The sequence below is a fragment of the Malus sylvestris genome, chromosome 5, assembly GCF_916048215.2.
Source record: "Malus sylvestris chromosome 5, drMalSylv7.2, whole genome shotgun sequence".
Classification (NCBI taxonomy): domain Eukaryota; kingdom Viridiplantae; phylum Streptophyta; class Magnoliopsida; order Rosales; family Rosaceae; genus Malus; species Malus sylvestris.
Window position 1 is genome coordinate 11,123,907 of NC_062264.1, and position 12,333 is coordinate 11,136,239.

The following is a 12,333-nucleotide window of genomic DNA, read 5'->3' on the forward strand; positions in this document are numbered from 1 at the left end:
TTGTCGTACTTGTATTGTTACAACTCATACTTTAAAATATTGTATTTTATTCCCGAAATATGTGAAATGACTATTTTCCCCCAAGTGGGTGCCTTAATTAATTTATCAAGCCTCAACTTGAGATTTATATCCTTGTACTTTCTTAAGTTTCATAATCTTATTTTTCGTACGTTAGTTTAACGTTGATATCGAATTTCACCTTAGGGAACCTAATTGTAAAATTTACAATTAGTGAGAGGGAAATTTGTAATTTCACTTAAAAAATTAAGTGAATTTATACCCACTCCGGCCTCTCTCTCCCTTCCCATTTTCTGCAAACACTCATATTCTCTCTCTCTCTATCTCTCTCTCTCTCTCTCTCTCTCTCAGCCGAGAGCCTCTTATCCTTGCTCTCACCTTCCCATTTTCTGCAAACACTCATATTCTCTCTCTCTCTCTCTCTCTCTCAGCCGAGAGCCTCTTATCCTTGCTCTCACCTTCACTCTCTCATCAATCGAACTTGAAAACCATAAATTTGGCATCTCTGAGACGAGAGGAACCTGTTTATACCTTCGCACGCATCATCAGAGCGATGGGCAGTGAACTGCCATGGAACCCGTGAGCTTCGAGCTCTAGCTCTTGATCTCATGTGAGATTCTTGCTCTTCCTTCAATTTTTGGGCTTCTAAATGTGTTGGAACTGTTTGTTTCTTCGAATTTTGAGCTTGAAAACTTGTGCTTTAACTCGATTATACTCTGAACTTGCATGCCTAGCCACGACTTTGAATTCTAGCAAGACTGTCGTCGAGTTCAAGGTTGATTTGGGTTCTGCAGTGTTCTTATTTCATTTCTCTTTCGATTGGGACTGAATTTGGTGAGGTTTAAACCTGTTTTTTCGTGCTCTAAACCTCTGCATGTCTCTCGGTGTAATTGCCCAGTTTTCGATTGTCTTCTCCGAGCAAACTCCGGCAACTTTGTGATTTCTGGAGCTCGGGAATAACTCGAACCAATCTCAGGTATTTAGATACCTTCTTGCATGTTAATTTTAGTTCAAATTTACTAAGGTTTGACATGCATGCAATGTGTTTCCTATTTCCAGAATCTGGCGAGGGTTTTTGAGGGAAATCCGTCGAGTCCGAGGTGAATTCGACCCCCATTCCTCTCAAATCTGTTCAAAGTAAGTCCCTGAGCCTTTATTTGATTTTTCTGCGAGTTGATGAGAAATTCGTGAGATTTGAGACTGAAATCACTCTCTACAACCCTCGGTGCAACTTTTGCAGTTTCCAGCGAGGCTCCGGTGATGGCAGACGGCTACCCTCGACGATCTACGTTAAGTTTAACGGCAGAACTAAGGATTCCGTTAACTCTAACGAAATCATTCAACAACGAAGGTATATTCCGTTAACTATCTTAAACCCTCACTGCTCTGGCACGTAGCACCAGCGACGGTGAATGTGACGTCTACTCGCCAAACCGCGGCAGCGAGTACGACAACGTGTTCACCTGCAACTGTGGCCCATGGCGGCGCATGTTGTCCGGCACAACACCACTGTGGCGACACGACACCACTGCGGCGACACGTGGTGGCGTGTGATCGGAGCACGGCTGTGCGTGGCGACGCGTGACACACCCGAGACCTAACCCCAGGTTTTTCGTTGTTTTGAATCACGTGGTGCCCTCCATTTGTGCAAATTCAAAGCCTAAATGGTAGAGTTGGACAATGTTCCATACGTTGATGTTTTAAACTTGTATTAGCTTATATTGATTATCACATGATTGTTAGAGGATCATAAGGATATAGACAAGGAGGCTATTTCCGAGGGACGCTCTATTTATCTGTTAGTGGATCCCTTCGAAAAACTAAAACATTTGTACGTCATATATATATATATATATGCCTGATATGCGAATGCATATTAATATTTTAGTCTCTAATGAGACTTGTGATGATATTTGATAATATCTTTGGATCCTCAGTGATCTATTTTCACTAAATGGTCATCATGTGATATTTCATATAGCTATCTTCAGCAGTAGATTTATTTGCAGGTAATATTTGTCTTAGTAGACACTAGATGGTTGATTATTATTACCGGTATTGAGATTAACTAGTTAATGCTAGTATATTTCCTGCTGCTATATTTATGTTAGTGGATGCTAGCAAGATTAATTGACGGAAGGTATGATTTCTGAACTTGACTTGATTGTTTTTCGATGATATTAATGAATGAGATTTTACTATTGCAGTAGTATTATTATATAGCTTTTGCTAGATATGTTTTCAAAACAGGGGTTATTAGGTTTAAATGATGATTTTATAACTGTGATAAAACTGGTCCACTCACGTTTTGTTTTATCAATCTCTTCAAGACGTAACGAGAATAAAGAGAACATTGGTGGAGATGAGTGGGCTTGGTAGTGAAGCTTTCATCCTCTGAACTTCGGGTGATGGCTCCTCTACTACAATTTTATCTTAGTTGTAATAATATTGGCATGATCGACTTTTGATTATGCATAGCATTGCACTCTGTTGTATTTACTGATGTGTGAAACTTTTAGCTGTTGGATTTATTCAATATAAATCAACCACAAATGGTCTACTATATGTAATAGGAATGTATAAGTTGGAGATCAGTTAAGATGCGATTTGATATCCTTATATCAATCCTACATTGAGTGTCTTACATTATAGGTAGGTTTTTTATTGAATCCTTAATAATATATGATTATGATATTTTACTTGAGAGCCAGGAAAGGAGAGTTTTAGCTTTCCTTTATGGATGGAATCTAAGACTTTTTTGCTAGTATATAAACACCGGTCCCTGCTAACCCTAGATCATGGCAACTAAGGCTTCCCATAGAGCATTGTCATAAAGCTAGGAGTTTACAGAAGAGTTGGTGTTTTCTCTCTTGATCACAGCAAACGTGCCGATATTGGTGTTCTCTTGATCACTCATTCTCTGCATGGCTACTGCACCTTCAACAAGTAAGAGTTTCATATGAGTTATATATATATATATATATATATAGATATCTATAGATATATCTAGATATATATAGATATATATATATACATAAATGTATATATCTATATCTATAGATATTTATAGATATCTATAGATATCTATAGATATCTATATATATAGATATATATAGATATATATAGATATATATATTTATTTATTTATTTATTTATTTATACTGTGTTTTGATCATACAAACATGATGGCTAACAATTGGTATCAGAGCCATTGTTTGGATGGTTAAAATCGTTAAGATTGATATCATATGTGATTTTCGAATGAAAAGCATGCAGCATAAAATTCTTAACATGCATAAAAGATATACCTAATTCGCAGATGAGATCTTGCATAGTTCATGTCAAATTTAAACTGTTCTGCTTAATTGTTAGTACTTCGGTAAATATAAAGTTAAAGATGATCAGTGTCTACATAATTCAATTAATCATATATTCAAGCTGCAACCATTTATCATGAAAGATTGAATCATGTATTTAAGGTAGCTGTTCATAAAATTGCATTCAATATATGATATAGAGACTGTTCATCTTACTCACAAGTGTTGATCGTTGTTTTCTGGATCATACGTGAATGGTATGGCATGATTTATGTGACACATCAGTTGTGGGGTTCTCATCTTGCTCACAAGTGTTGGGAATCGGCATGAAGGAAACTGGTGTAGCGCATAAGTCAGTGTCAAAAGACATATTGATTCATCTTGCTTACAAGTGTTGAATCAATTTCGGTTTTATAAAGTTTTGGGATTGTTTTAATCAATGCATGCATGTTGTATGTATATTCAGTGATGAATGCTGTGAACATTGTTCAAACCTTAAGTGGAACAAACTACAAAAAATGGAAACAAGACCTTGAGATCTGTCTAGGGCTAATGAATTTAGACATAGCAACAAGAGAGAATTCTCCTCCAGAACCTGCTTCTGATGCTGCAGTTGATGTTAAAGAAAAATATGAAAGATGACAGAAGGCTAATCGAATTGCTCTCTTGGTGATTAAAAGATCTATGTCTGACACAGTGAGAGGTGGCATTCCTGAATCCGAGAATGCCAAGGAGTTCTTAGCATCTATTGGCGAGAAGTTCAAAGAATTACATAAGGCAGAAACTGGTAATCTCATGAATGAACTTATGACCAAAAGGTATAATGGTATAGGTTGTGTGAGGGAACATATATTAGAATTGCTAGATATTGGTGCTAAATTGAATGCCCTCAAAGTCCCTATGAGTGATCCTTTCTTAGTTCATGTGGCACTTAACTCACTACCAAATGAGTACTCACAATTAAAGAGCACATACAATGCACAAAAGGAGAAGTGGAGCCTCAATGAACTAATTGCAATTTGCGTGCATGAGGAGTAACACATAAGGCAGGAAGTTTTTGAGAAAAAGGTGAACATGGTAACTGATCACCATAACAACACTGCAAAACAGGAGCACAACAAAGTAGCATCGTATCATTCCAAAATTGGTGCAAACAAAGGGTCCAAAGCTGTTAAGGGAAAATGTTTCTTCTGCAAGAAACCTGGACATATGAAGAGACATTGCCAAAAATACAAAAAGTGGCTTAACAGTGGTAAAGGAAAAGGTAATGTTATGATTTTTAAAGGTGAAGTTTTAGTTTGTTTTGAAGCAAATAATGTTGAATATGCTAGAGATTCTTGGTGGCTTGACAGTGGTGCTTCAATACATGTGACAAACTCTTTACAGGGCTACACAAGCAAAAGAGTGCCAAGAAGGGATGAAGTCTCAATGATCGTTAGGAATGGAGGAAGAGCTGCTGTTGAGTTTATTGGAATAGTTAGAATAAAATTAGAGTCTGATTTTACATTAGACCTTGAGAATGTGTGCTATGTACCTTCAATTCGAAGGAATTTAGAGTCAGTTAGTCAGCTAGTTATGAAAGATTTTGTATTTTCAATTAATAACAGTGGTTTTTCAATTCACAAAAACTTTCATATTTTTGGGAATGGTTTGCATATTGATGGGATGTTTCGACTGACTTGCAAGGAATCATGTCGAGTAACACATTTAATTGGATAGCAGAGATTGAATCAAGATGAGACTTCATCCACTCTTTGGCACAAAAGATTAGGGCATATTTCAATAGAGAGAATAAAGAACCTAAGTAAAAGTGGCATACTTCCACCACTTGAGTTTGACAATCTGGTTACATGTATTGAATGCATTAAAGGAAAAATGGTGAGTTCACACAAGAAAGATGCAATCAGAAGTAATGGATTACTAGAGCTCATACACACTGACATATGTGGGCCTTTCCCCACGCCTACTTATGATGGCTATAGGTACTTCATAACATTCATAGATGACCATTCGAGATATTGTTACTTATATTTGCTTACTGACAAATCCAGTGCTTTGAATGCTTTTCAAATTTACAAGGCTGAAGTTGAAAAACAGTTGGATAAGAAAATCAAAACTGTAAGGTCTGACAGAGGTGGTGAATACTATGGAAGATACACTGAACATGGAAGAAATCCAGGACCCTTTGCACTTTATCTGCAAAGTGAAGGAATTGTAGCTCAATATACAAATCCTGGGACACCACAACAAAATGGTGTCTCTGAGAGAAAGAATCGTACCTTGAAGGATATGGTAAGAAGTATGATGAGCACTACCAACTTGCCAATGTTTCTATGGGGTGATGCAATTAAAACTACAAACTATATCTGCAATAGGGCACCAAGCAAGTCTGTCACTTCAACACCTTTCAAAATTTGGAACAACAGAAAGCCTAGCTTGTTACATTTGAAAATATGGGGATGTAAAGCAGAAGCAAGAGCATATAATCCTCAGGAAAAGAAGTTAGATCCCAAAACTGTAAGTTGCTATTTCATTGGTTATCCACCGAGAACCAAGGGATATAGATTTTATTGTACTGGAAATTCTATGCGTTTCATTGAGACAAATAAAGTGAAGTTCATAGAAGAGATGACAGAGGGAGTCTTAAATCACAGCTTCATTTTTTAAGAACAAGATGAATCTAATTTACAAGAAAATGTAGAAGACACTGGGGTGCAGACTCCAAACACAAGCCACAGTCTTCTCTTGCCACCAGTTACTGAGAATGTTGTGCAAAATGATGCCACTGATGATACTACAGACAATATGGAAGAACCAAATGTCACTAATGATGCTCCACATGAACCGGTACAAGTTACAGAACCAATTCCTGAAGTCCTTGCACCTATACTTTGAAAATCTACAAGACTGAGGAAATCAGCCATCTCAGATGATTTTATGTTGTATTTGAGTGAAACAGATATCAACATTGGTGAACCTGCAACATATATGGAGGTTGTAAGTGGATTGCAGCAAGAAGAGTGGGTGAAAGCCATGGAGAATGAACTTGAATCCATGAAAAAGAATAAAGTGTGGGAACTTACAGTGTTACCAAAGGGAGCAAAGCCAATCGGATGTAAGTGGGTGTATAAGACTAAGAAGGACTCCAAGGGAGAAATTGAAAGATTCAAGGCTAGACTTGTTGCTAAGGGATACACTCAACAAGAGGGAATTGATTACACTGAGACATTCTCACCAGTCTCAACAAAAGATTCATTCAGGTTTGTAATGGCTTTGGTGGCTCACTATAATCTTCATTTACATCAAATGGATGTAAAAACTGCATTCCTAAATGGTACTTTGGAGGAAGAAATTTATATGCAACAACCTGAGGGATTCATTGATGGAGATGGTAAGGAATTAGTATGCAAACTCAGGAAATCGATTTATGGCCTCAAACAGGCTTCAAGACAATGGTACTTGAGGTTTGATGAAGTAATGCAATCACATGGTTTCACTGAGAATTCAGAAGATGAATGTATATATTTTAAATCATGTGGGAGACACTTCACCATATTGGTGCTATATGTGGATGATATCCTCATAGCTAGCACTGATTTGACCTTACTGCATGAGACCAAATTAATACTCAGTGACAATTTTGAGATGAAGGATATGGGCGAAGCAACCTATGTCTTGGGGATATAAATAACGCGTGACAAAGAGAGAGGTTTGCTTGGAATATCATAGAAGGGATATATTGACAAGATACTCAAGAGGTTCAATATGTCAACTTGCAGTGGTTGTGATGTGCCAGTGACTAAAAGAGATAAACTGAGCAAGCTGCAGAGCCCTCAAACTGAAGCTGAAAAACTTGAGATGAATGACAAGTCGTATGCTTCAGTTGTATGGAGTTAATGTATGCACAAGTATGCACAAGACCTGACATTCCTTTTGCATTAAGCTTGTTGGGGAGATATCAATCGAACCCTGGACATGCCTATTGGATTGTAGCAAAGAAGGTGCTCAGGTATTTGCAGAAAACCAAAGACTATAAACTGGTATACAGGAGAAGTGATAAGCTCGAGTTGCTTGGCTACTATGATTCAGATTTTGCGGGATGTCAAGACTCACTGAAATCTACCTCTAGCTACATTTTTATGATGGCAGGAGGAGCAATCTCGTGGAAAAGTATGAAACATAAAAATGTAGCTACCTCTACTATGATGGCTGAATATATGGCTTGTTACGAAGCAACTTCTCAAGCGGTTTGGATTGGAAAGTTTATAGAGGGTATGAGGGTCCTCCATATTGTCACAAATCCGTTGAAGATATTTTGTGACAGTACTGCTGCAATTTTCTACTCCAAGAACAACAAGAGATCTTCTGGGACTAAGCACATGCATATCAAGTATAAGTTGGTTAGGGAAAAGATTAAGCAAGGGTTCATAAAGATTAGCTATATACATACTGAATCAATGCTTGCGGATCCCTTGAACAAGCCACTTCCAGTCATGTCTTTCAAGAAGCACGTAGAAAACATGGGATTGATCTCGAACTTAGATATGTTGAGTTAATGGGAGTAGAAAACTAGTTTTAGTTGCAGTAAATTAGTGAGCTAAACTCACTGAGTCTTGAGGTTTGAGGTGTGGTTTGTTTCCGAGGTTGGGTTTGAATAAAGATTTTTTTAATTATTTGTGTTCACATGATGCATGCATATTTAATTCTTTTTAGGCATAAGTCTGTTTTGGAATAATGAAAGTTTACGTTGGCAAACATGAAGAATGCATGAAAAGCATAACGTGTCATTTTGGAATGACAAAAGGGTTTGTGTTGGCAAACATATGGACTGCTTAAAAGAAAAAAGCATAAGGTGGCTTTGGAATGGTAAAAAGTTTACATTGGTAAACATATAGACCATTTAAAAGCATAAGGTCTGACTTATGAAAGTTACGATAAAGTGGACTAGAGATGATATAAAATAAGACAATTCTTGAGTTAAAGTGCATCTCTAGATCATAATTTGATGGTTTTCATGTGAATGGTTTACTCAATGTGTGTGATTATGAAGGTTCTGAGATGAATTATCTTTACAACCTTTTTAGTCCTACATTGAGAAGTCCATTTGATAGAAATTTGAATTAAGGATGGGATTGGGTCGCAGTAATATGGCCATTAAAGAAACAATGATCTCCGACATATGTTTGAAGCATGATCATTACAATTAAGTAGACCAAGTGGGAGAATGTTGGATTTATTCAATATAAATCAACCATAAATGGTCTACTATATGTAATAGGAATGTATAAGTTGGAGATCAGTTAAGATGCGATTTGATATCCTTATATCAATCCTACATTGAGTGTCTTACATTATAGGTAGGTTTTTTATTGAATCCTTCATAATATATGATTATGATATTTTACTTGAGAGCCAAGATAGGAGAGTTTTAGCTTTCCTTTATGGATGGAATCTAAGACTTTTGGCTAGTATATAAACACCGGTCCCTGCTAACCCTAGATCACATCAACTAAGGCTTCCCATAGAGCATTGTCATAAAGCTAGGAGTTTACAGAAGAGTTGGTGTTTTCTCTCTCGATCAAGGCAAACGTGCCGATATTGGTGTTCTCTTGATCACGCATTCTCTGCATGGCTACTGCACCTTCAACAAGTAAGAGTTTCATATGAGTTATATATAGATATCTATAGATATCTATAGATATATCTAGATATATATAGATATATATATACATAAATGTATATATCTATATCTATAGATATATCTAGATATCTATAGATATCTATAGATATCTATATATATAGATATATATATATATCTATAGATATATATAGTAGATATATATAGATATATCTAGATATCTATAGATATATATATACATAAATGTATATATCTATATCTATAGATATCTATAGATATCTATAGATATATCTATAGATATTTATATATATCTATAGATATCTATAGATATATATAGATATATATATCTATATATATAGATGTATATATATATATATATATCTATATATATAGATGTATATATCTATATACATCTATATATATAGATGTATATATCTATTTATATATATACATCTATATATATATATATATAGATGTATATATATATATCTATATATATATATATAGATATATACATCTATATATACATCTATATATATATATATATATATTTATGTATATTGTGCAACTTTTGCAGTTTCCAGCAAGGCTCCGGTGATGGCAGACGGCTACCCGCGACGATCTAGGTTAAGTTTAATGGCAGAACTTAGGATTCCGTTAACTCTAACGAAATCATCCAACAGCGAAGGTATCTTCCGTTAACTATCTTAAATCCTCACTGCTTCGGCACGTAGCACCAACGATGGTGAATGTGACATCTACTCGCCAAACCGTGGCGGCGAGTACGACAACGTGTTCACCTGCAACGGTGGCCCATGGCGGCGCGTGTTTTCTGGCACAACACCACTGCGGCGACATGACACCACTGCGACGGCACGTGGTGGCGTGTGATCGGAGCACGGCGGTGCGTGGCGAAGCGTGACAGACCCGAGACCTAACCCCAGGTTTTTCGTTGTTTTGAATCACGTGGTGCCCTCCATTTGTGCAAATTCAAAGCCTAAATGGTAGAGTTGGACAATGTTCCATGCGTTGATGTTTTAAACTTATATTAGCTTATAATGATTATCACATGATTGTTAGAGGATCATAAGGATATAGACAAGGAGCCTATTTGTGAGGGACGCTCTGTTTATCTGTGAGTGGATCCCTTCGAAAAACTAAAACGTTTGTACTTCATATATATATATATATATGCCTAATATGCGAATGCATATTAATATTTTAGTCTCTAATGAGACTTGTGATGATATTTGATAATATCTTTGGATCCTCAGTGATCTAATTTCACTAAATGGTCATCATGTGATATTTCATATAGTTATCTTCAGCAATAGATTTATTTGCAGGTAATATTTGTCTTAGTAGACACTAGATGGTTGATTATTATTACCGGTATTGAGATTAACTAGTTGATGCTAGTATATTTCCTGCTGCTATATTTATGTTAGTTGATGCTAGCATGATTAATTGACGAAAGGTATGATTTCTGGACTTGACTTGATTGTTTTTCGATAATATTAATGAATGAGATTTTACTATTGCAGTAGTATTATTATATAGCTTTTGCTATATATGTTTTCAAAACAGGGGTTATTAGGTTTATATGATGATTTTATAACTGTAATAAAACTGGTCCACTCACGTTTTGTTTTATCAATCTCTTCAAGACGTAACGAGAATAAAGAGAACATTGGTTGAGATGAGTGGGCTTGGTAGTGAAGCTTTCATCCTCTGAACTTCGGGTGATGGCTCCTTTACTACAGTTTTATCTTAGTTGTAATAATATTGGCATGATCGACTTTTGATTATGCATAGCATTGCACTTTGTTGTATTTACTGATGTGTGAAACTTTTAGCTACTCTGATGTGATGTGCTAATAACGCAGTTAAACCCGAGATAATTTGTGTCCCCAAGTGGGGAGGATGATAAGTATTTTTCTTGTAGCAGCTTTGAGTTTATTATTAAATGAACATCTTTGGTTCAAATTATTACACATCATAAATATCTTGTTATGGCTTCGTCAATAAGTTGGCTTGTGACGTCATCTTCAGATGGGGTTATATGGTCAATTTAGTGTCGGCCAGCACATTACAGCCTCGTAACTTGTGTTATTGGGATCGAGGTGTGTTATGTATGGGTATGGGTATGGGAAAGGGAGGGGAGACAAGGAATGGGAGAGGACACGGGGAAGGGGAGGAGTTGGGTGGATAGGAGGAGGGGGTGGGTGGGAAGGGTGACGGGGAAGGTGAGGGGACACAGGAAAAGGGAGGGTGTCGGGTAAGGGGAGGAGTTGGGTGGAGAGGGGGATGGGGTGGGTGGGAAGGGTCACGAGGAATGGGAGGGGGACGGGGTTGGGGAGTGGGATGGGTTTTGTTATAGTAATTTTATTTTTATTATATTTTAATTAATTTGTTGTTTATATTATAAATTGTGGTTTTGAAAAGTCTAATTTATTTATTTAAATAGATGTTTAGGCACATTGTTCTTGTCAATGGACGAGTCAAAGTTGACTATGACGAACGACGTAGGCGTCTAACATGTCCTCAAGTTCGAGCTATGTTGACTCGCTTCAAACGTGCACTCATTCGTACCCGGTGCCCGATTACTATCCACAAATGGAAGTATATCCCCCGCAATGTGAAGCACGAGGAACAACTCTCGGTAATTGTTTTATTTTTTCATATAATATTTTTATTAAATTTAATTTTATATATATATATATATATATATAATTAGCAATTTATTGTTTTCTATAACTAATGCTTGTTTGTTTTACTTTCTATTTTAGACCGAGTTCGATATTGGTTATGGTGAACCGCAAACGTTTGACTATATTTATGGGCTGCGGATGGCACAGTTCAAAGAGTGGATGTTCAAGCTACGCAACTACTATGCTGATAAAGAAAGTCATCAACGAGCTCTGAACAATCCGCCAAATGAATTTCAGAATAAGAGGGAGCAGTGGACGTGGCTATGCGAATTTTTTGACTATTTTTAATATTTTTTTTTTGTTGGTATTTTTCAAAGGAGAGTTACTTGTTTTTTTTTTATAGATTTTTTTATTTGCGAAGGACAATTACTTTAATTAAATAATTGTGTTTACTATTTTAATATTAAATAAGTTAATTTAAAAAAAATATTTAATTAATCAAACATTAATAATGTTTGATTAATTAATTTGTTAATTTTTTTTTTTTAATTTTATTACTTTTGCCGGACGAATCATTCCGTCAGTTTACTTAAACTAAACCGATGAAATTGGACGCAGAGCATTAATTAATAATTTTGTGTTACCTAATTGACAACAGCCTTCATCGCTTTAAACTGTTGAAATTTAAAACCAGTGTTGACAAGACTGC

At 36.1% G+C, this 12,333-nt stretch overlaps 2 protein-coding genes and 1 long non-coding RNA gene across 3 annotated transcripts; all 3 read left to right on the forward strand.

Moving 5' to 3' along the window:
- Window positions 1–315: 315 nt before the first annotated feature.
- LOC126621057 (uncharacterized) lies at window positions 316–4,963 on the forward strand. The gene is made up of 5 exons (XR_007622786.1): window positions 316–628; window positions 917–994; window positions 1,078–1,155; window positions 1,259–4,599; window positions 4,722–4,963. It is a non-coding gene; the product is annotated as an uncharacterized LOC126621057 (long non-coding RNA).
- Window positions 4,964–7,231: 2,268 nt separating this feature from the next.
- On the forward strand, window positions 7,232–7,891 carry LOC126622546 (secreted RxLR effector protein 161-like). Its single transcript, XM_050291337.1, has one exon. The coding sequence runs from the start codon at window positions 7,232–7,234 to the stop codon at window positions 7,889–7,891; it is 660 nt and encodes a 219-aa protein (XP_050147294.1).
- A 3,456-nt stretch (window positions 7,892–11,347) lies between these two features.
- LOC126624825 (uncharacterized) lies at window positions 11,348–12,106 on the forward strand. Its single transcript, XM_050293936.1, has 2 exons — window positions 11,348–11,635; window positions 11,763–12,106. The coding sequence occupies exons 1-2, from the start codon at window positions 11,441–11,443 to the stop codon at window positions 11,970–11,972; spliced, it is 405 nt and encodes a 134-aa protein (XP_050149893.1). The 5' UTR covers window positions 11,348–11,440; the 3' UTR covers window positions 11,973–12,106.
- The last annotated feature ends 227 nt before the right edge of the window (window positions 12,107–12,333 follow it).

Coding starts and splice junctions, on each gene's coding strand:
- LOC126622546 (XM_050291337.1), top strand. CDS start 7,232: ATGTATGCACAAGTATGCACAAGACCTGACATTCCTTTTGCATTAAGC.
- LOC126624825 (XM_050293936.1), top strand. CDS start 11,441: ATGTTTAGGCACATTGTTCTTGTCAATGGACGAGTCAAAGTTGACTAT. Junction 11,636..11,762: donor AGCACGAGGAACAACTCTCG/GTAATTGTTTTA, acceptor TTTCTATTTTAG/ACCGAGTTCGATATTGGTTA.